The sequence below is a fragment of the Rhamphochromis sp. 'chilingali' genome (genome assembly GCF_963969265.1).
Source record: "Rhamphochromis sp. 'chilingali' genome assembly, chromosome: 6".
NCBI classification, from domain to species: domain Eukaryota; kingdom Metazoa; phylum Chordata; class Actinopteri; order Cichliformes; family Cichlidae; genus Rhamphochromis; species Rhamphochromis sp. 'chilingali'.
The window spans coordinates 35,356,386-35,380,761 of NC_137933.1; the positions used below are offsets into that span (position 1 = coordinate 35,356,386).

Sequence of the window (24,376 nt, forward strand, 5' to 3'; positions counted from 1 at the left end):
GAGTATATAACGCACTGTGTAGAACTTGCAGGCACTTAGAAGGAGACAGATGCCTCATTTCGAGCTACACACCCCATAATTATCACCACCATTACTACATTAAAAAAATAAATACAAATTCAAATTGAACTATAAATAAGACTTAGACTTTTCCTTTTCACCTATCTCCACACCGTGTCACACCCTTTTAATCTTCAAGAGAGAAAAAACAGTCTGTCCTCAAAATCCTCAGTCTTAGAGAGAAATTATATGCCTGAAAGCAACAATGTCCAGCCATGAACTATGGGTATTGTTGTGCTATAAATACATTTATCTTAAGGCGAAAATGGGCCTTGACGGAAGTTTTATGCTCTTCCAGATTAAAATATTACATATCCTGGAGGGTCACTTTTTCTGAGCTTTTGTAAGGATGAATCAACTATAATATGACTGCAAATTAATAAGATAATATTTTTGTACGTGAACATTTTAGGGCAACTGAGTATGGTCATTCTGAAATTATCGGTTATGAAAGAGACTGATATTTGAAACACATTTGCAATAGAAATGAAAATCTGTGTGTGCATTCATAGTCTAACTGGGAATGTGGATGTGCTTAGAAAAAGATCATAAGATTTTGATCCATCTGGAACTTTGGCAATATTTCATACCTGACCTCAAAATTGAGCTCAGATTGGCCATTTGGATGTGCTGAGAGGTAACTGCATTAGAGCAAAAGCACATTCTGTGATTATCACAACTGACTATCATACGGGAGAAAAAACACAGGAATCTTATGTGCATTTATTTATGATTAGCATATTATGGTTCTGAAATATAAACTGATGTGATTAAATGGCCTGTATTTGTATAGCGCTTTACTAGTCCCTAAGGACCCCAAAGTGCTTTACACATCCAGTCATCCACCGGTGATGGCAAGCTACATTGTAGCCACAGCCACCCTGGGGCGCACTGACAGAGGCGAGGCTACGGGACACTGGCGCCACTGACCACTACCAGTAGGCAACAGGTGAAGTGTCTCGCCCAAGGACACAACGACCGAGACTGTCCAAGCCGGGGCTCGAACCGGCAACCTTCAAACTACAAGATGAACTCCCAACTCTTGAGCCACGATCGCCCCTTTAGCCATTGGTAAAGTGAGCATGGGTCTAACACAATAAAATCCTCATTTGCCATGGCTTTAGTTGACTTACCTACAAACATTAAGTAGGTAGTAAAATCAAAAAGAATCATAGCACATTCTCCCTGCAGAGAAATACCTGAATGGAGGACAATACAATTTTAATTTTGGCTCACTGTTTCCACTTGGGAGTACAACTTTTTTTCACTTGTACATAAACTACACATAAACAGTTGTATGAAATATCATCCTTCCCATAAGGAGGTAGAGAGAAACAATAAGATGCTACCTAGGATGGTTGGGGTTGTCCCCTCAGCTTGTTGAGGAATGGTCTGTCATAGATTACAGACAGACACCCATTCTTTCTATGAAACACTGAGTTCCCAAGTGCATTAGAAAAGCACTATATTTTAAATAAAAAACAGGCAATTTACAATGTATCTAGAATTTAAAGTTCAGGCTTAAAACTTTTTTAATAAAGCTTGTATCTTGAACCATCCCTTAGTTTTAGGCTCAAACTGGAACAAGACTTCATGTGATGCACTGAAAATTTCTTCTCCACTCACCTCTTTTTACTCCCCACATGTTTATATACCACTTCAACATTAAAGGTTGTCTTCTCTTTTCCTTAGTCTGGCTCACTGTGCTCTCTTTTCACAACCACAATCAGAATCAGTGTTTCTATACAAATCAAGTATGTGTATATGTTCACATGCTTAGCCAAGTGTGTATATTTACAAGGACCTGGGCTCTGGTTCTCTCTTTGCTCTCGCTGTACTAAACAGAATACACAAACGTACAACACATAAGATGGCAACGCAGAAAACAACATGTATAGCATTTTTGTATTTATATTTATATGTGCAATGGTGCAGAGTGCAAAGGTGTTGGGGTAAAGTATGGAATAAATAAGGACTGGATAACTGGTTACCATATACAGGAGGTAAAATAACTACTGAACACATCACACATTTTCAACTTAAATTTGAAGTAAATTTGTCAATATTTCCAAAGGTGCTACTGACATGAAATTCTCACCAGAGAAGAGATATGCAAATAAATCAATCAGTCTTCAAATCCTGAAGGTTTCATGGGCCCCTTCTTTTTGTTCTATCAGTCCATTTCAGCTGGATTCAGGCTGGGCAATTCTAGCAGGTTTATTTTATTTCTCTGAAACCAGTTGAGAGTTTCCTTGGTTGTGCGTTGGGATCATTGTCTTGCTGAAATGTCCACCCTCATTTTCATCTTCATCATCCTGGTAGGTGGTAGCATATCTTTACTGAGATCCTCACATGTGCACATCACCCCCAAAATACCATACCAATATGTTTGACCTCCAAACATGGTGTGCATTATGGCATCCAAAGAGTTGAATTCTGGTCTCATCTGTCCAGACTATATTCTCCCAGTGTTTCACAAGCTTGTCTAAATGTTGTTCAGTAAACTTTAAACACACGTAAACATGCTTTTTCTTTAGCAACGGAGTCTTGCATGTTGCGGGTGCAAACAGGCCGTGGTGCATGCATTTAAAGCTTGAGGTCATTAATTACTTACTTTCTGTGAAACAACTGTACCTGCTGATTCCACATCTTTCTGTTGCCCTTGGCTCTTGAACAACTCTTCTGATAATTCTTTTCACTCCTCTGTCTGAAATCTTGCAGGAGCACCCTGTCATTGCCAGTTTGGTGAAATTATGTTCTTTCCAATTCTGGATTATGGCCCCAACAGAATTCACTGGAACCTTCAGTAGTTTAGAAATTCTTCTGTAACCAATTCCATCACTTTTTTGCAACAGAAGATTGCAAAGTTCCTGCGAGAGCTCATTGTCAACCCACCATAAGACGTAATTGCTGATAGATTTGCGCTGGTGTCATGATTTCCCATGCCTTTTTGGATCTCCCTCTCTTTCTTCCCTGTGTCTTTTCTTATTATCACAACTAACTTAATTTATGAACATCTATGACTTGATTTCTTTGAATGTTTGGGTTAGATGGGTGGTAATTTCATGTCAATAGCACCCTTAGAAATATATTTATTTAGAAAATTGGTGACATTATTATAATGTGTTTTTACTCACTGTATCCACTGCTATGTTGAAAGTTGGTAAGTTTTCATACTGAGACAATAAAACTAATGTAAATGAGATTTTTCTTTTTGGATGAAATGGCTGTTTCAACTCACGTACTCTCCTGCAGGCCTTTATTTTTAACTGACAAATGCAAGTTCCTTCTCAAAATCTAAAGCATAGCAAGTCTCAGCCTGGGGATTTTTAAGTAATTGGTTGTGATGCACACGCAGGACATAAAACAAAGGCTCTATCTCCTGTTCAGAGCTGCCAATCTACTGGTGTGCATTTACAGGAAAATGTTTGCTGATTAAATGGCCAGTTCATGTGTCGAGCATTTTCACTCGTCCTCGGTCAACTTCCACTGGGTGTTGGTCAGCTGGATGATGAAATCCCTACATCACTCATTTAAAATGCTCCTTTTGTTCCTTTACATTGTGTCATCCTGAGCGTCACAGGTTTACTCATTTCAGCCGCCTGCTCTGATTAGTAACTGCAGAAAGTTTTCTGCACATGCTGCAGCTGCATTTACCTTAGGACTGGCCTCCTTCCAGTATGAACTGTAGTCTAGTTCTTGGTTGAAGACGCAAACATGCATACACTACTGTATAGTCAATAAATCCTGCTTAATTTAAGACTTTTAGCGCAATTATAAAGATCAGTCATAACATTTTTACCACCACTATGACAGTTAAACTCTTTCAGCCAGTTTTGCTCACGTTCCTCTGCATGAGAAAATATTTTTGTGTGACCTTAAAGGAAACGCTGTTGCTAAAGTAACAGTTAATGGGCATCCACATAATAATGAGAACTCTTACAACTCACCTGAATAAAAATAACTTAACTGGTGCTGCTATTGTTTTATCATAAGTCTAGAAAGTGTTTAATTTGAATTGCAGATGAAGAATCATATGATCATTCACTGCCATCTGCTGGAGATTTAAGTTGTCTACACGATAGATGGTAACATTCATATTGGTATACAATATTGTCTATAACACCTGTCTCAGAAACGAAGAGGTCTGAAATATTCAAATATTTAATGTCATAAAGGAAAAAAAATACACACATCAGGTGTGATGAAGAAAGGGATGTGTAAGAAGTACAGCAAGCTATCCACATCTGTGGCCTTGGAAGCTATGAAGTGAAAACTTAAAGTCTTGGCTAGCCACTTTAAGAGAGATAGGAGAGAGAGAAACCAGAATAAAACAGATAATTCCACTGAACCATCCAAGGTGTACTCTCAGTGGGAACAATATGAGAACATCCCCATCAAAGCTGTAGAAGGAGCAATACTAGAAGCGCATATGGGAGGAGGATGCAACACATAACAATCATATACCAAGTGAGTACTTGAGCAACTTGTTGCAGTCTTCTAAACAACTGGAGTTCTTTTTAAGACAAAGAGTCACCTTCTGCAAGTTATAAGGAATGCATGTTTAAGACATTTCCACATGTGTATTATAGTCTGTTAGTGAAGTGGGTTTGTTGAAAACCTCCTGACCTTTTTTCCACTCTTGCAGACTGGATAACTGTTTTTGTCATGCAATTGGATTGCACTTTGTCAAGCCGCTACCCTAAGACCTGTCCAACTTGGGTGTCCCAACTGAAGGCTATGCTTCTGCTGGTCTAGCTCTTAGGGTCACTGACACAGCAAACCCCATGACCACGTTAAGGTGGCAAACCCTCAGGGGGAAAACTTAAAAATAAAATAAAATAATCTTCATCAGATTATAACAACTAAAAACATGACATTTACCTCAACTGGATGACCTATATCAAATATACTCAAACCCAACAATAACACTTCTCACTATTGCCAATATTAACAAAACTAAAAAGGGTGAGCCAAGTTATTTAAAAAAGGTAAATTTACCAAGTCTTGAAAAATAAAACAGAAAAATAGAATAAAAAATAAAGAATAAAATAAATGATCCATCCAGATCTTTGCAACCAACAAAATAATATTTATCTTAATTGCATGGCCTAATTCTCAAATAAATTTGCAAATTAAAGTAGGAATAAAAGCCAGATTTACAAAACAAAAAAGGGTTGGCATAGTAATTTTAAAAACAACAACAATTCACCATGTCTACTAATTTGTACAACACAACAGATTTAGAACAGAACACTTGAACTTTTTTCTTCTTTTTTCTTATCTTAAGCTTGCTTGTTTTACAAGGAACTGAACTCTGTTTGGAACTGAACTGCTCTCCCACAATTCTGAAGACACACCAATTACCCGTACTGTTACATAAAATGTGTGCAGCTCAGCCAGTGTTGGGATAATTTCATTTTGGATATCCTTAGATGTGTATTTTGCATCTTTTGGGATTCCCTTAGCAATGCTTACTAGCTTCTCATCCTTCTCTCATCACACTGCAAAAACAGTTATACTTGATACAAGCCAAATATTCTCAAATCTAACAAAATTTTCTTGTTTTGAGGAAAAAAATCTGCCAATGGGGTAAGCAAAAGTTGCTTGACTAGAATTCTTAAAACTAGCAAACTGCTAACTGCTGTATGCCTTTTAACTAGATAAAACTGTCTAAAATGTATGCTTAATTGAAGAAAATGTGACTTATTATAAGGAAAGACACTTTGATATTTAGAAAATCTGTACCTAAATCGAGTATTATGCTTTCTTGAACAAGCTATTTTCAAGAATTATTTGCTTACTTTAAGATTCTACACCTAATGTAGATTTTCCACATAACAAAAAAAAATTACTATAGGACAAATTTTCTTAAAACTGAATTGTTTCTTTCTTGATTGAACTAACTATTAGAAATATATTTCACCTCTGAGAACAATAATTAGCAAAAATTCCTGAGAATAAGACACCATCTCTTCAAAAGCTACTAAAAATAAAGGACTTCATCTTAAATTAAGACAGCAGACACACTCTTAGTTTTTGCGCTTTTATTGACACAGCAATGGGTCAGTAACTCAATTTTAATAGTACTGAGGTCAGTTCCAGGAGAATCATGTCTAACATTATCTACATTTCAGCAGGGTACTGTGTAACATCGTCAATATAAAAAAGTGCATATTCCAGATACTCTTAACAGGAATAATATCAGTATAACATACTCTGGTAGCAAAAATAAATTTAGCTGCAGCTTAAAACAATCTGCATTTGAATTACATAAGTTTTTAGAAGAACAAGTTGAAAGATTACACAACATTAACATCAACATGTTATGGGGATCTGAACTTTAAGAATATTTAGACCGACTCCACAGTAAAATATATAAAAGGAAAGCATGAGTAACTGCAAAATACAACAATATATAAATATAGAATATTGCAGCCTTGCCTTTAGGACATGGAAAAAAAAGCCTCACTACAGACGCCCAGCTTCTTAGGTGGTACTGTGCTGGAAGGGAAAAGCATTGGAAGGGCTCTGAACACAGCTGCTGCATGTTCCACTGGTTTGAAAAAAAGAAAAATAAGACAGGGCAACACCATTAAGCATTGCAAATAATGTAATTTGCAAAGCATAAATATAGACAAATCAAGATACTGTAGCATTACCTCCATTCAAAGTTTTTGGCAGCTTCATAACTTTCTTCATGACACCATAGAACTGCACCTTCGAGTAGAAGATTTCCCATCTATCCTTCATCTCAGAAATGTATTTCGAGTTGGATGGTTGAATAATTCTCTGTAGGTCATCCAGGACCTGAAAAATACAAACAGAAACCCAACTAAGAGATCTATCTAGCTCTGTGTGTGGTCTTGACAATAACTGATAACAATCAAAATGTCCCCAAAGGAATAACAGGATGGCTAAAAGAAATAAGTGCTGCTTACATGATCCAGATCTCTGAAACAAAGGTATGCCTCTGGTATCTTCACTGCTCTGTCCTGCTCCTTTACAGCATTGGTTTGGTTTTTGGGTCTTTTATATATCTTGGAGAGTCTTGTAGTGTCTTGCCTGAGTTTTTTGGCTGTCAAAGAAGTCAGCTGAACCAGCTAAACACACAGAGCAGAGGTGTGTAAATTATTTATTGCAACAGTAAGGCTTTATATATCTGTTATTGGTGCAAAACAAAACAAAAACACCAAAAATATATCTGTAAATTAGATCAACAAATTAACTAACCACCTATCCTCAAATTGTTCATTCATCCTGTCAAGTTGCCACTATTAAATGGAACGCAAAGATTCCAACATAAACAGTGAAGTAGATGGGTTCTATTGTTAGCAGAATTTTTAAGAAAATAAAAAAAGTATCCCTTAAACCACATATACACTCAAGGTGTATTAAGAGGGTGCATTAAATCATACTTATATTCTTCATCAATGCCATCCTGGTGGTGCACTGGGATGCCCATCGATCTAACTGGTGATTTATCTAGAATAATAGTTGATGCACTGGATTCCTCACTGCTGTCACTTCTTGCAACGCTTTCATTCCCATCCTTTCTTGGCTTCTTCGAAGGAGGTTTTTTGCCCTTCCTTGGACTTTTAACATTGGAGAGTCTCTTCATTAGCTTTTTAGCAACATGCTCCTAACAGGTACAAACAGTAATAATTAAGAGATGATAACACACATCACCCATGATTAACACAGAGTGATTGTGAGAAAATGCTACTTACCCAGTCACCCCACGTTTCTTTAAGCATTGGGTAGTACTCCATCAATTGCTTTGTTAGGCATCAACCTCATGTTTGCTGGGATATCTGGAGTCCTCAGCTGCTCTTGCTATCGAAATCATGTTTGTCATGGTGTTTCTTACGAGTCGACAAAAGAGTTCCTTTGACAAAGGTTCAGCACACTCTGTCCCCAGCTGCTTCTGTTCAAAGTAGGAACGTCGAGCTTGCTCAAGTTCACTGTCTGTGAAGACTATGTACTCTGGGTTGGACATAGTTACTGATAGGTTTGTAGCTTGTACCTATCCGCTGGAACGTTGAAGACAATATAATTACACTGCAAAGCAAGACACAAGCAGGCTGGTTTACTCATGCATGAGGGAAATCTGGCTGGGGCCGAGTGTCGTCCCACCACCTAGCCTCCGTCAGACTCTCAGCCAGGCTCCCCATAGCACTCCTTTTATTGTGGTTACATGAATATGCATAGGGTCATTAACATATGACATCTTACATAGGTATACATGTGAACAAAGAATAGTGTGTGTGTGTGTGTGTGTGTGTGTGTGTGTGTGTGTGTGTGTGTGTGTGTGTGTGTGTGTGTGGGGTCCAGATGTGACCCTGTGAAGACTCCCCAAAGCTGGTGCCAGGAGTCTAGCGGTCCATCTGAACAAAGGGCTCTTATACTTAAACAGATATACGTGTGCTTGCTATACCATAAATCAACAAGAAAAGAGAAACTCTCCTAGGGAGTATGTGATTTATACCAAGGACACTCTAGAAGAACGGATGCACTCCCTAACACACAGAGCTGTTACTTTAGGATGAAACATCCTTTCAATCCACCAATGATTATATACACTTCTAAGCATATATGAGTAAATATTTCTAAGCATAAATGACAATCAACAATACAAATCTAACATTTCCCCCCTTTTTGACCTTTATGCTTGAAAAGTTCCCAGTTATGAATACCTCATGTCTGACAGTTTCAATGCAAACATTGTTATATTCAGCATATGTCAAATCACCCTAAATTACTGAAAAAATACACAGTTTAACAAATGTATTAGCAGTTATCTCATTCCTCATTGATCTCATCTCATGGCAAACTGCATCCTACAAGCAAACAAAGAAATTGTTAATTTAATAGTGAAAATAAGAAAGTAACATTTTCAAAAACATCTCAGCTTGGTGATGCTTCCTGCGGGTGTGCAAATCACATGTCTCTCTGCGGGGTGGTTTGAGCTCTGCAGGGCGTCATGAATGTCTCTTCCAGATGTTTCCATCATTGTCCATAGGACCAGAGTCCAAATGTATGTAGAATAAACATTCAAACATACCAGTTGGTTTTGTTGTTTGTCAACATGGGTCTCAGCTATTTCCAGAGCTGCAGACCTCTCAGCACTCTAGTTTTATGGCCTCCCATTACCTCACTTCAGGCCTTCGTCCTGTGAGGGGGATATTTATGACTCCTTCATTGTCCACGCTCTGCAGAGAAACACCTCTGTGAAAACGGTGCAGGGTTCAGTTGTCTTACTGCTGTTATGATCCCAGCAGCCTTCAGAGTGTCATCGTATGTACAGTATAGTGGCACCGCATTAGGTGATGTTCATAGGAAACTGCTGTCATCACCACCATAGCTTCTGGTTCCTGTGCTTTCACAGAATCATGATGTCATCCTCGAACTCCTTCTGCGCTGTCGATGGAGCTTGGCACGCTCCTCATCCCTCGAGTTTTCATGTTCCAACGCTGCTGAAGGTTTAAGGCAGAGCACGTCGTACACCTTAGTTGTCTTCCTCAGCGTCAATATTGAATCTTTCATTTTATTTAAAATCTCCTGGAAGCTCAGTAGCACAGCTCTCTGTGTCATGTCTGCTGTGCTGAAGATGATCTCTGATCCTCCTGAAGCCTCTCTCCTGGCCTCAGCTCCCATCTTGTGGACGATCCTCTCAGGCACTCCTTTTCGTCACGCATAGTCCTGATTTTGGGCCTGCTGGATCTGTCTCAAAACACTCAGCTTCTCCGCCTTCCTCCGGGTTCAGCTGATTCAGCCGTCACGCCTCGCACTTGGTTGCCCTAGAGTTGATCAGAGGCTGGAGGTTGAAGTGCGAGCTTACCCTACGGGGGCTCAATCAGCACTCCCCCCTCACCACTGAAACAACCAAGTGTGAGATTTCTCTATTGTGCTGTCTTGGGGGTGCTGGGGTTTCCTGGGACCTCGACCTCTTTGCAGTGGCTCCAAGGTCTGATCTCATGATGGGCCCCAACCAGCTTGACCTTTGACCTCAACCACTGCCTGGGCTATGCCTGGAATGTTTCTTGCTTCTCACTGCTGCACCTGTATTTCAGAAAAACTTCTATTTGGAGAGCATGTCAACAATCATCAAACCACATTCTTTAGTTCAGTGAACTTCACTTATAGGCCATCAAAGCCTCATCTGAACATGGATGCACCACTTGCATAGGTTTAATACTTGTAAATAAACGGCTAATCACACAAATCACTGCAACAATAATAGTAAACATTGTTTAATGTTAATTCTGGACCCCACCTCTTGACGCATGGACACTCTCATGCGTCAACTCACCAAACCTGGATCCCTGTCTTAAAAACTGGCTCCACCAGGAGCCTGCATACACAAGATCTGGAAATAAAATCAAACTTCACACGTATAAACAATTATATCAAAAGAGTAATAAGCATTCAGCACGGGCAAGACAAGTGTCATGTGCAGGTTTTCTCAAATCATTAAATCACTATTATTACCATAATTCGCCTCAAACATGGATCATCCCATGTGCTCAGTTAACATTAATGTAATCGGTGACTTCTCTTAAGCAAAGTCACTCCACTCACATATTATTATTATGGGCTCAAAGTGGCCAGCAAAGAGCCCATAATAAACTATTCCATAAATACCGTAATCTCTTATTTGTTTTACTCATGTCACTTGTCCGTTTCAGCTGAATCTTCCACAGCATTCTCAAAGAAACAAACATTAGCAATACACATTGACTGTGGTCAGATGGAGGTCAGACACAGGTCAACAGGTTCCAGAGGTGCCATAAAAACACCATAAAATCAACCATCAAAGTAACGTCACATTTTCCCAAAACACAGTGTAACAGCATCACCACTCATAACCTGTAAACACAGTTTTCCTCACACATAAACCCAAAAATCCTGTAGTAGGAAAAACATCAACCAGGTGTCCTGGTATAAATCATGTGAGCAAACCACATGAAGAACTGTAATGCTCGCTGAATCCTTTTTTTTAGGCTGGGACATAATTGTCCCAAATAAGTGGCTTTCTCGATCGGTCGTATAGCACTTTCAATTCCCGACGTGCAGATCTGCTTAAAGAAAAGAAATAAACAAACAAAATCAGTGCCTGTTCAAAAGATAAAAAATGAAAAATAACAAATTATCAAACCAAACTTTCAGTGCACTGTGAAAGTATCAAAATAAAAAGGCCTTGTTAAGTCATGACACAAGCTCCTCATCAACTTCACAACAGGAGAAGAATCATCAGCTAGATTCACTCCAAACCAACCATCAGCTGCACAACACACAACAGTCTAATGTCTTATTAACTTATGAGTTTAATCACCAGGTCTGTGCTCTTCACTCATTTCGGCCACAGATCTATTTTATTCAATTTTCCTTTTTCCCTTCATCATAAAACATGTGACATGCTGTCATGCACTTCACAAAAGACGTTTGTTCTGACGTATTCAGAGTTGTATATCTAGATACAGAATTCACTCGCACATCAAAGCAGGGAACTCAGTGTTTTAGAGTTTCCACTCAAACACATCTCATCCACTCGTGCTAGAATTCAGTCACCTTTCATTAATCTAAAACCGATCAACTAATTTGCATATCAGCAATTAACCCACTAAGTTGACAGGACAACAGGAAAGCATGTTCAAAATAGTATCACAAAAGACAATTTCCCTCATACAGTAAATTACTTGCTGCATCAATCAAGCAGGAAGCTTCTCCCAATTTACCATTTTAACACTAAATTTATTGCCTGATCACTGATTCATCAAACCAGGATTTTTTTTTATTTTTTTTCCCACAAAGGTTAAATTGTTGTCCTGCAACTTGGAGAGTCAATTTTTTTTAGGATAAATTCAGTATTTGATAACAAGTGTCTGCTAAATTGACACTATTTTAACACTGATGAAAGATAAACTAATTTTCATTGCAGGTTTGTGTAATTAGACAGGTCTAATGCATGTCTGTGGAGCTGCATATCCAGCAGAGCATGTTCTTAAAGCTGCCTTTCCTACACGCTTCTCTGCTATTATTTGATCATTTCTTAACTAATGTGCTATGAGTCTTCATGAGTCATTTTGTGTTTGGAATTGTTAGTAAAGTTAATTCATGTTCTGCTTGTTTGTGTGATTTTGTATGTTTCTATTTGTTTCAGACTCCTTCACAATTTTCCAACTTAAGCAGTCAGTTTTCTTTTCCCCAGATTTGCTAACCCAAATTTTGATTTCCCACATTTAATAACAGCATTCCTCTGTGTTTCCACTTACTCTCACTCTGTTGTCCTCTCCCACTTGCAACAGTCCCCAGCCGGCAGTTCTCCTTCAGCTTTGTCCTGTGTTCCACTGTCTCTTCTTGCCATTTTACTCCACAGGTGGCAAATGTCAAACTCCAACAGTCTCCTCAGTTCTCCTCAAAAGTTTTCTTCACATGCATAGTGAAGTTGCAGCTTGTTGTAAACACAGTGCCATTCATCCGATCAGTCAGGATGATGGGTTTGCTCTTCTCTGATGCTGTTTGTCCACATTGCTGCTGCTTGCTGAGACTTTTTGCTCAGGACTTGATGCTGTCTCTTTATCTGCCATGTTATTGCTTTGGAGCTGCATTCTTCAGGGAGGAGTGAGCTTGCTTGTGAGTTTGTGAGGTTGAGAAACACATTGCGCTGTATATAAGTCAGCCAGAACTTGGCCTGCATGTTTCCAATGATGTTTAACTATAAATTTCTTCCGTCCGACCGCTACATGTGGAAAATTGATACAGGTCTGCTTTTCACCTGAAAGTGACAAACTAAGACATGTTCATTATCATCACTGCTTAATCAACACACATCTCTCTCTCTCTCTCTCTCTGTCCGTGTTTGTGTGAACAATCCTTTCTTAAAGCAGAAAATGACATTGTAGTTGTTTTTTGGCTGATCAACACAAAACCTTTTTCCTATGATTATTTTTCTTCGTCTACAATGTAATTTGTCTCTTTTTCACTTTTTTTTTTTCCTTTACAATAGCTTGTGATCCGCAAAATCACTGCTCTCACTCACAATCAAAGGCAATTACTTTTGCACAGTGCACAAAAACACTGATGTCAGACACATTCACACTCACTTTTTCATCTGCATAAATAAATCATATGGCTGGAGATATGTGCCATGGTGATCCATAGGCATGATCACCAGTTTATTTAATTATTTTTAATCCAACAAAACAAATAAACAAAAACATGATGCTGATGCTACACACACACTAGTCAAGGTGCAGAAAAACTGCTCATGGAAACGCTGCACACTCTCTGTTTCCCCTCTCTTTGAGTAGTTCTCAGACAGCTCTTGATCTGATAATGTGTAGCTTGCTCATCAGCTCAAAAAACAAAAACAAAACTGCAACGCGACATCACACAGTAGTTGCAGCATATTAGTTGTTTTCACAGATGTGCTCTATATCTCAACAATGGCTCATAATAAGACGACAGTCTTCCACACAGGTCAAGTGCCTCTATGCACTTCATGAGTTTAAATATTTACCTATATCACTTCACCTCACATGTCATTGTACTGAATTTGAGCAACCACAAGCTTAATGTAGGTTACTTTTAACAACTATCCACCTCAATGGTTTGGCACACAGGCTGTTGTCGAACAGGGCAAGCTAAAGAGTTAACATTTTGTGTCAGCAAGGGGTGGGGGGAAAGCCACCCACCAGAGCACAGCTGCTGATGTGGGCTGGCCTTTTCCACACACTCCTGGCTGCTTAGGAAACCATGATAACAACAACAGTCGGTGTCGCAGACCACGTGTTCTACTCCGCACACACTCACACAACAACAACAACAACAACAACAACAAATATCCTCACTCACAACCAACAAAAATTAGGCCTATTGTCTCAACGCAGTCTCACACAGTGACCACGTGCTCTGCCGCACACAGTGGCAAAGACTTACATAGCAGTGATCACGTGCTTTATCGCACACAGTGATAAAGACTTTCAACGCAACCTCACACAGTGACCGCGTGCTTTGCTGCACACAGCGGCAAAGACTTAAACTTACTTGGTGTTGCTTAGCGTGTAATGTAGCCTCGAATCCCGCCGATCGTCATTCATCGAGGAGAAAGGACAGACAGCGAATCCACAGGAACTTCCTGGCTGACGTCAGTCTTTCAGCGTGCCTCTCCCCCCCCCCTCGGTGAATGCGATCCCAGGGCTCCGGCTCGAAGGACCAATTAATGATAGGTTTGTAGCTTGTACCTATCCGCTGGAACGTTGAAGACAATATAATTACACTGCAAAGCAAGACACAAGCAGGCTGGTTTACTCATGCATGAGGGAAATCTGGCTGGGGCCGAGTGTCGTCCCACCACCTAGCCTCCGTCAGACTCTCAGCCAGGCTCCCCATAGCACTCCTTTTATTGTGGTTACATGAATATGCATAGGGTCATTAACATATGACATCTTACATAGGTATACATGTGAACAAAGAATAGTGTGTGTGTGTGTGTGTGTGTGTGTGTGGGGTCCAGATGTGACCCTGTGAAGACTCCCCAAAGCTGGTGCCAGGAGTCTAGCGGTCCATCTGAACAAAGGGCTCTTATACTTAAACAGATATACGTGTACTTGCTATACCATAAATCAACAAGAAAAGAGAAACTCTCCTAGGGAGTATGTGATTTATACCAAGGACACTCTAGAAGAACGGATGCACTCCCTAACACACAGAGCTGTTACTTTAGGATGAAACATCCTTTCAATCCACCAATGATTATATACACTTCTAAGCATATATGAGTAAATATTTCTAAGCATAAATGACAATCAACAATACAAATCTAACAGTTACAAACTTAGAAGTGCTGGGTTCTTCTCTGGAGAAGTCACCATCTCCAGTGGTTGTTAGCGTTTTTTCAACAGCAGTCTTGTTCTAAAATACAGTGTACACAGGGCTAATTTTCACATAAAATTGCACAAGAACTTTAGGTCTCTACACATGAAAGAAAATACAACACAATATCAGTAAGTGTTAAATATGTAGGCCACTTGATTTAAGTCAAAACTAAAGAAGATGATCAACATCTCTTCTACTTTCTGTTAAGTGAGCATTGGTGGAATTACTTGAAACTGCATAAAACAAACTGGTGTGTTCTCAGTTTTGTCACACAGCGATAGGACATAACTTACTTCTTCACATTTGTGCACTGCAAGCCATAGAGCCCGACGTCTGAGGAAATGTTCAGGACCAGGAAACAGATCTTTGATGTCATCTCGTGAAAGTGATGAGAGCAGGTCTTCTCCAACATTTGCTTCTGCAATAGGAGTTTCCAATTATCACTACATTGCATTATCCTGGTGTGCAAGCCAGCTGACAGCTTTGCTTGTGTAACAGACAGGAAACATAATTTCATATTTACCATTTAAAACCATGACTCTATTCCATTATTCTCCCTCCTCACTGCTCCACAGGTTCTAAATTACCTTCCTCCCATTGACTGGTAAAAGTAATATATTTGTGATACATCAATTAAATACATGTATACATATAAATTTTTTTGTTTGTTTTTTTGCTTCCTGAGCTAAAGTATATAATGAAACTAGAAAGCAAAAATTTCAGAAGAAATTTTAAGTGTGTTTAAAGTTTGCTCAGAGTTGAAAGCTGAAGCGGGGCTTTGTGTCGGGGTCTGACAAACACGTCCTCCAGTCGAGTCGGCTCAGCAGACAGGCTCACAGTGGTGCTTTTTGGATCGAGAAGAAAAAACTTCTCTGCCAGACTGAAAGTGTGAGAAGAACAATGGACTAGTACCCCATTGATTGTAGAAATATAGACCTTTTTTTGTTTGTTTGTTTTTTACTTGTTAATTATCTCACGAGTCGCTATTATTTTGACGACAGAGACTTGCTATTTCCTTTTGCTCTGCCCTGCCTGACACTGGGCCATTTGCATACGTGACTGGATGTTTGCCCAGGGGGAGAGATCTCTGCCGAGTGCTGTTTAAGCCTACGCAGAACAGAGCACAAACAGACCACGGAGTGGAAAGAACGAACAAGAGGTGAAAGCTATCATCTCATCTGTGCCTTTTCCAGTGGATTTTTCATCTGCTAAATCTTGTCCATATTCAGTTTGTGGGTAATCTATTATTTTCTTTCTCAGCTTCTAAAAGTTTGATTTAAGGGGCGTTGCCCCCCTCTTGCCCCAGCGTAGGCCCCTGGCTATTAACAAGAAGAAAAAAAAATAGGACTTTTTGGGCAATCCGAACGTGTATTTTTGTGTGTTGTTGTTTTTCTTCACAAAATCGTATTCAAATCTTTAGACAACCGTGCTTGACGGTCCCAAAGATGAGCCTAGCGGCATATTTATTATTTTTACTCCTCTGTAGTCGGATTGAGGCAAACTTTGCGTCTTCACCAAGGATAATATTCACAGAAAAGGGTAGGTAATATTTGTTTTCTTCAGTTCTACATCAATACTTTAAATGTCAGGATAAAGTTATAAACCCAGAAACACAAAAGAAAGGGAAAATCTTAATTTTAAAGTATAGAAAGAATGTGTGCACTATAATTTTTGTTCATGGGAACAAATAAAAATATAAAACAATTTTGACTTTTTTTTAATCAAAATTCTGACTTTGATCTCAGGATTCTGACATTTTTGTCAGAATCCTGGAAAAGAAGAAAAAAAAAAGACATGTCCACTTTTTTTTTCCAGTGGCCCTAATCCTCTTCTGTAGGACATCGTTCAATAAGTGAATTCATCAGAAATTAAATTCAATAAAAAAATTAAAAAAAAACATTTTAATTTATTTCAGTGCCTAATGTTAAATAAAACTATTTATGTAGCATAATTTCAAAACTCTAGATTTGTGGCTTTTAAATGAAAAGTCAAGCCTTCTTCTAGAGACAATCGCCAACTGTGGCCACAAGATGTCAGTATTTGAAGGGATTGTGCAAGCAGCCAACTAGACAGAATGCCTATTGAGGTACAGAGAGACACGCTTTGACTTTAGTTTAATTGAAGTGTAGATTTCACTTTACAAGAACTACTTACTTTGATTTTCTAAGGAACGCCACTGCTTTAGATAAAGAAATACAGTGATATGTAAGTTGTTAGTTTGTGGCTGAATGGTCGACTCAGCGATGTTAGTTGTTAATAAGTTGCTGTGTTTAGTGTAAGCTAAAATATTATTAGAGCACCGTTGATTTTTAGTTGTGATGTAAGTGGTTTTTCAAAAGTGGTCAAAAAATGACCACTAATTTTCAAGATTGATTAAATGAAAGCTAATGAATCTAGATTTAGACTGCGATGTTGATTTAACATACTGGCTTCAACTTTTGTTTGTTGTGGTGGCAGTGATGTTGTGTTTCTTTAAATAGTTAAAAGACAGCTCTGCAGGAAAAAAGGTGTAAATGAAATGCAAACACATGAAGATAGAGTCGATATCATTTAATCCATTAAGTGTGAGTAATGTGATCGAAAGTGGTGACAATGGTAATGTTAATGTTATGAATTAAAATGAGATATTGTGCTACACAATGTTGCTTCATTTGTTCATCTGTCCAAAGTATTTGCTAAGAAAAAACCACTGTTAAAATGATATTTTATATCCCTCTACATGACCTCAGGAGGACTTTGTCTGAAGAGCATGTTTCTCATTAGGACTTCCTGACTGCACATATGATGAACTGGTTTAAAGTTGGTTCTTAAACCAAAACCAAATTTATTTTGGTTTCCAGAAATCTCTGAGCATCTGAGCACGTTGTCCAGTTTCAATATATATTGCGCACACACACATATTATAAATAAAAATAAAAATTTGTTTTAGAAACTGCAATGAAACGGTTCAGTCTTCCCCAAGATCCACCAGTACAGATTCTTCTAGAAGAGCAGCCGGACACTGCCTTAGCTGTTGGAAAAACATACCTGAATACCTACAACTTTCAAAACCAGAACAAGGTAGACCATAGCTGTATAATCACAGTAAATTACTGTACTGAATGCTCTGAAATAAATGTATCTTCATATTAATATCATGGAAAAGTAATAGTCCTGCATTATGTATTTCCACAGAATCAAAGACTTATGCGGTTGGAGAATTGCAACAGTGAGGTAAGCAGTGAACAGATAAACAAAAAAATAAAAAGAAGTAGTTTGTCAAATTGTATTTTTTGACCACTCAAGAAATCTAACAAACAATTTTCATCTTGTCATTTAGGATTGCAGCTATAACATCACTTTGGTCCACCCGAAGAAAGATGCTAACCAGTTGTTTGTGTGTGGAACCACTGACGATGAAACAGTTTGCTGTAACTCGGTAGGACAGAGTACTGTGACAGAGGACTGATATAATACTGGGAAATGGTAGTTGTGGTGTTTCTGCTCAGGGTTGATAAGTTACTTCTACTTTGGTTTAATTGAAACAACCTTCTTCTGAAAAGAAAGCAAATACATCACAGGTACAGGGTGTTGGGTATATATATATGCGTGCTATCTGTGATGTACATTAGTTGGGAAACATTAAGATAAACTGTTCTTTCTTTAATAGAATTTGGCAGAGCAGTCACCGATATGCAAGGATATAAAAGATATAAGCTCATTTAACATAAAGGAAGGTGACCTGTCGGCCCTTGCAGGTGAGTTTTTTACACACAAGATGCTTTTGAATAAATCTGCTGATGAATCCCTCCTTCCTCATTCACCTTTTTCTATGAGTCTGTAATTTTAATCCTTCTTGTGTGTTTACAGAAAGTCTGTACTTTTGTCAAAACTACTAACATCTTTTATTTAAATCAGTCCCTTTTAAAGGTTGCTTCTTCTCCCTATTACTATAATATTGAACTAGTTTCTCCCTGTTTGTACATCCCTATAAAACCTCAATTTGCCACTGTTTGTTCCAGAATCTGAACAAAGTACAGATCTCTACATAACACGCTCTGGATCTGTTGAATCTGTTGGCATTCACAAATTTGGTAAAGCAAGAGTGGGGCCAAAGAACCACGATAAAGGTATTTTCATAAAGTTAGAGCCACAGAGACCTTATTTAGTGAAATCGCATCACTATAAATGTTTGGATTCAAATAAATATTTCTCTTTCAATGTTTAGAGCAGCATTATGTAGGATTGGTGCTCAGCAAACGTGAAGAGGATCCCTCCCAGAACAGACTTTATGGCTTCTATAAGGAGAAAAGTGAAGACACTGGACTGTTCAGTGAAATGTGGCTCCCTTTTGTGACCCAGGTTTGCATGGTAAGAGCAGAATGAATGGGGAAGTTTGAATTAAATAGGTAATGCCTACATTTTTCCAAAACAGAAAAAAATGAACCGCATCAGTAACCACATAACCACTTTACAAAACAAGATTTATATTTGCATAAATATTCTTCCAATTATTAATAAGTTGTGTTTCTTCTAGACAGATGTTGGTGGTCCTAAGAACAACATGCAGTTTACCTGGACATCCCAGATGAATGCCAGGCTCTTCTGTGGAGACCCTGAGAGAAAGCAGCGTTTCTCTGAACTGGTAGATGTGGCCACTGTGCAATCAGATCGGTGGCAGGATACTAAGATCTACGGACTTTTTAGAAACAAACGGTATAACTCTTAAATAACTTGTACTGCCTCCAAATCCCTCAGACCAGAGTGCAACTATCTTTATCTTGTGTGTGTATTTGTTCTTTTTCACTCATATTATGTATTTTTTGATTTATTTATTTTTTTTAATGCTGCCACTAACTGCAAATAATAGCAATATTGCTGCAAATGTCTCAGGCTAAATTTGTCTCCCTGCAGGGGAATGAGTGCTGTCTGCATCTACACAATAGGAAACATCAGTAACATCTTCAAAAACTCCCCATTCAAAGGCTACACAAAAGACCAAATGGACAGATCAAGGACGGTATTGAATATTGATAATTGATAAAATGTAATAACTGGTGCCATCACAAAAACATTCCAACCTTTTTTGGAGGGAGTATATAGACAAGAATAGAATAGCCCTTTATTATAATTTAAAACAAGTGGTTAAGTGTAGTCAGAGTAAAAAATTGCTCAGGCTTTTAAATATTTTCTTTCAGCTTAAGACAGCTTAAGATAAACACTGGACTCATTAAAAGACTAAATTAGAAGGTTTTAAATGTTTTTTTGTTTTTTTTAAACAGTCATCTTAGAAACTTAAAAAGTAAACCAGAGACAGGTTTTCAGGCTTATTGACCAGTCATCTGGTGTTCAGCCAGTCTAAGTTAAGCACTTCATTTCTTCAGTGCGTTGATGATACCACCAAGCTTCCAGTGGACACCCTGAAGAAGATTTTCAAGACTTCGGAGATGGAGCAGTTGGTTCTTCCTGTGGGTACCTCTGGCCTTCTTCTCTTTAATCATCACAAGTATACCCACATCCATGTTGACAGTAAACCAAACAGCAGAAGTAGAAATCAGAACGTCATCTTCTTATCTTTAAGTAAGTAAAAAAAATAATTTGAAGTAGGACACACTAAATGTTACGAAGAATGTACTTTAATGTTTTAATGTGTTTCTGTAACAGAAGGTAGTATTTAAGTACTCTGTACTAATATATGACCAGAAAAACAACAGGTAGTGTGTTTTTGAAAAGTCATCATATTTAGTATCATTCCTCCTCTTTTTTGTGGTTTTCCATAGACAATGGAGGGATTCATAAAGTGCTTCACAATGAAAGTCGCACCTTTGTCATCGCTGAGTATCGACCGTTCAGCCACGCTCGCATCCTCCGCCTCATCCTTCACCAATCTTCTGTGAGTAACAATGATGCCTACAAAACTTTTGTCCCCACCAACCATGAAGGTGAAATTGTTGATGCTTTACTGATTGGAAATAATTGTTTTAGTCAACTAAAGGAAAATTATGAACATCATAAAGACAAGCATTTTACTTACATCTTTATATGTAAGTTACATGCTTATATTAGCTTCTTTTCTTTTTTTCTTTTTTTTTCCATTTTTACTAGTAGGCCTTTAACAATAAGAAAACATTTTTTAATCATTGCAGAAAAAGCTGTATGTGAATATTGCAAGTGAACTGGTCCAACTTGATGTAGCAAACTGTTCCCAGTATGGAGACACCTGCCAGGACTGTATGCTATCCAGAGATCCCTACTGTGGCTGGGATGGCACCCACTGCACCCCTGATGCAAAGTAAGACTTTATGTACCTGCAGACCTGTGACCTGTGAACAATAACTGTTGACCCAACAATTAAACGACACACCCTTAAGTTTTATCTAATTGTAAACAAACCCAAGCTATGTATAGTTATTGTCCCTCACCACATTCAAGGTCTAACAGTTGTATTAAATGCTATTCATTCCTTATACATCAACTGAAATATTAAATTGCCAATTTCTTAGGTCCTCCAGCCAAAGGACTGATATTGAAGAGCTTACGCTATAATTCACAAGATTTACTACTGCCTCTGAAGCGTTGGTCAGATTTAACTTAACATAATGACCAACATGTGAATTGTGATAGTGATTAGTTTGATGAACTACTACATTACTTATTGTTCACATTTATATTCATATTTCACTAGTTATCACCTATATTTTCTCTCTTTCTCGATACGTTTTTTTGCTGCTTACTGCTGATGATGATTAACAGCCAAAATAACTTGAAATCACTGGCAGAAATGTCTATTTGAATTAGTATTAATAATAACAACATGTAACTAATAAACTATACATTAAGAAGAAAGTAGAGTGCTACCATGCACATCCTTTTTTCCATCATCTTTTTGACGATACAGTGTTGCAGTGGTTAGCACTGTTGTCTTACAGCATAATGGTCCTGGGTTTGAATCCAATGCATGTTGTCCCGCTGCCTGCATTGGTTCTCTCTACATAGTCCAGCTTCTTCCCAGCAGTTCACAGTGTTAGGTGCATGTTAAGTTAATTTGTGATTCTAAATTGGTTGCAGTATCTAAAAGTTTGGTACTGTGCGAGTTTGTTTTATTTCTTTATTTTTATTTTCATGTTCAATAGCTTTTCATTGAAGGTGTGTTGTCAAGATACTTTATAAAGATCATTTAATTTTTAAATTAATGGGATAGAGTTTTTGAGTTTCAATAATTTGTTTATTTCTTAAATCCATGTTAAGGATCATGGTTGCATATTGCCTTATTTAAACATGCATCGTCCTTTATAGTGGGAGGTGGCACGATGCAGCAACTGGGAACCTTGGCATCTGTGGAGACGACACTACACAAGGTATTTAAATTCAGGCGCATGCACAAGTAATCGAACACCTGAAAGCTCCAGCAAATTGATGAAAACTGCAAAATCTCTACAGTACCCCAAGCTATCTACTTGAAAGCAAGATTTGAGTCTTCTGAGAATTATTTAATATCTGTCTCTGTATGCCATAAACCTCTACCTCAGTTTTATCAGTGCCATGCCTACTCTCTGGTAAAATGTTTTTCTTTTCATGTTAATATTTTATCAACAGCTAAAAGGCATATTTTACTTAGATGCTAAAATATTTCTGGTTCTGCAGTCCCCCATTTTATTCCAAACTGAAAACCAAAATGTTTTCATTACACATTTGAGCAATTTCTTTTTTAGGTCTACAAAATCTGATAGCGTGCCCATTGCCTCCTAAAAGCAGGTCCAGTCATTTTTCTGAGGATCTTACATTCCACTTGTGACTAGAAATAAGGAGAAAAACAAGCTAAAGGGACATTCTTGTGTTCTTTCCACAGAATTTACAAGTCCCATTCCAAATCCAGAAAAGAATGAAGTCAGACTTCATGCAAAGCATTTTCTGCAGTGCTCAATGTCATCTCGTCATGCTCAGTACAGTTGGCAGCACCTTCAAAACTCCTCATCTTGCATCTGGAAGGCAGATCAGTGCCTTTATTTGATCAACAGCATGGGACCTGAGGAGGAAGGAACCCACACCTGTGTATCAGAGGAAATGGGTTACAGGAAAGTCTTGGCACAGTACCAACTACGGCTCCAGGAACAACTGGAGAGCAAGGCAGTGGGCCAACAGTTAAACCCAATCATCTGGTGTTGTCTAAGTGTGGTTCTGATTCAGAGTTTCTCATGTTAAAGCCAGAGTTGATGTATTATATTGTTATATATTATAAAATCTTAAATTTGCAAATGAAGGACCATAAGTCCCTATTGTTTCCTCTTTTTACTAAAAAAAATTAAATCTCTACATTTCTGATACATGTTTAAGCATCTACAGCAGCTGGGGTTCAGAAGGTAAAGAAGGCTATTCACTGTGGAGATTGGATGTTCAGTTTCTTCAGTTCACAGTGTCCTTGGGAAAGACACTGCTCCCCAAATTCCCACCAGTCATCCGTCAGAAAGTGTGAGATAAATACAAACCACTGTAGATGTACAGATGTAGATGTAAAGACCTCACCCAAAACACGTCAATCAAGTTTCCTCCTTAACGGCTAATCATTAACATAAAACAATAACAATCTTACAAAAACGACCTCCTATGCCTGCTGCAAATGTCATGATATCCCGATGTGGCTAACACTTTAGCCACAGCTCTTGTGTGTGTGAAAAACTAATTTTATACTTTGTTGCTATGATCAAATTAAAATATTTTTCAGTAAATGGTGTAATGTCTCAGTTTAAAAATATGTTTTATTGTAAATAAACTAGGGCATTATGAGATATCCAATTAATTGCTTTTTTTTTCTCTTCTTTTTACATTTTACACAGAGTTCCAATTTCCCTTTTTTTGGACAGGGGCTGTGTACAGAATGAGGCTAATTCAGTTTTGAAAGCGATGCTTTTTGCACCTTTTTAGGGTTAGCAGTTTAAGCATGAAATGTCAAATATGAGGACATTGTTAAACAGCTATATTGTTAAAGTACTAACTGAACTGGACGACTAAAAATGTTCTCTGTACATATTTTGCAGTTTTTGGTTGTTGTTTTTTTTTTTGCTTGTTTGATTTTGTGGTTGAGGATGTATTCAGATACTAGAGTTGGATGTCTCGAGACCGCTCTCGAGACCACTTTTACGTGGTCTTGGTCTTGACTGACTTTGGTCTTGGTCTCGCTGTCTCGGTCTTGCGTTCTCAAATCGACGTAGTGTTCGAGAGATTTGGAGTCAACCATCAGCGGAGGGGGGGTGGCTTACTGGGCTTAAGCCCCGGTCATTTTTTCAGAAGCATGGGGTCTTTTGGAGTGTAATTTGTTAGTTAGATGCCTGACTGACAACTGTATAAAACAAAAACAACTCACGAAACACATAGCGCACCGTCGTAAATTCCCCCTAATTTTGGTATGATCCGAGCTCAGGCACTGGGCGACTGAGCACAGCAGCGAAGGAGAGAAGCT

The 24,376-nt window shown here is 38.3% G+C and overlaps 2 protein-coding genes across 3 annotated transcripts; one reads left to right on the top strand and one right to left on the bottom strand.

Annotated features, from left to right (window-relative positions):
• Nucleotides 1-6,334: 6,334 nt before the first annotated feature.
• On the bottom strand, nt 6,335-13,087 carry LOC308398306 (uncharacterized protein). 2 transcript variants are annotated; one of them, XM_080884861.1, is made up of 5 exons: nt 7,791-13,087; nt 7,579-7,702; nt 7,002-7,163; nt 6,723-6,870; nt 6,335-6,616 (listed from the first exon to the last, which is right to left on the bottom strand). In XM_080884861.1, exons 2-5 carry the CDS (start codon nt 7,663-7,665, stop codon nt 6,507-6,509), a joined length of 507 nt encoding a protein of 168 aa, XP_080740987.1. In that variant the 5' UTR covers nt 7,666-7,702; nt 7,791-13,087; the 3' UTR covers nt 6,335-6,506. The 2 variants fall into 2 exon arrangements, with proteins under 2 accessions (XP_080740987.1, XP_080740988.1); XM_080884862.1 differs by lacking the exon at nt 7,579-7,702 and having other exon boundaries at nt 7,791-13,084.
• A 2,924-nt stretch (nt 13,088-16,011) lies between these two features.
• Nucleotides 16,012-23,644, top strand: LOC308397895 (semaphorin-7A-like). Its single transcript, XM_080884138.1, has 14 exons — nt 16,012-16,479; nt 17,870-18,000; nt 18,115-18,153; nt 18,260-18,358; nt 18,590-18,677; nt 18,942-19,049; nt 19,148-19,290; nt 19,457-19,635; nt 19,834-19,939; nt 20,304-20,499; nt 20,700-20,812; nt 21,066-21,211; nt 22,216-22,277; nt 22,769-23,644. Exons 1-14 carry the CDS (start codon nt 16,386-16,388, stop codon nt 23,119-23,121), a joined length of 1,857 nt encoding a protein of 618 aa, XP_080740264.1. The 5' UTR covers nt 16,012-16,385; the 3' UTR covers nt 23,122-23,644.
• The last annotated feature ends 732 nt before the right edge of the window (nt 23,645-24,376 follow it).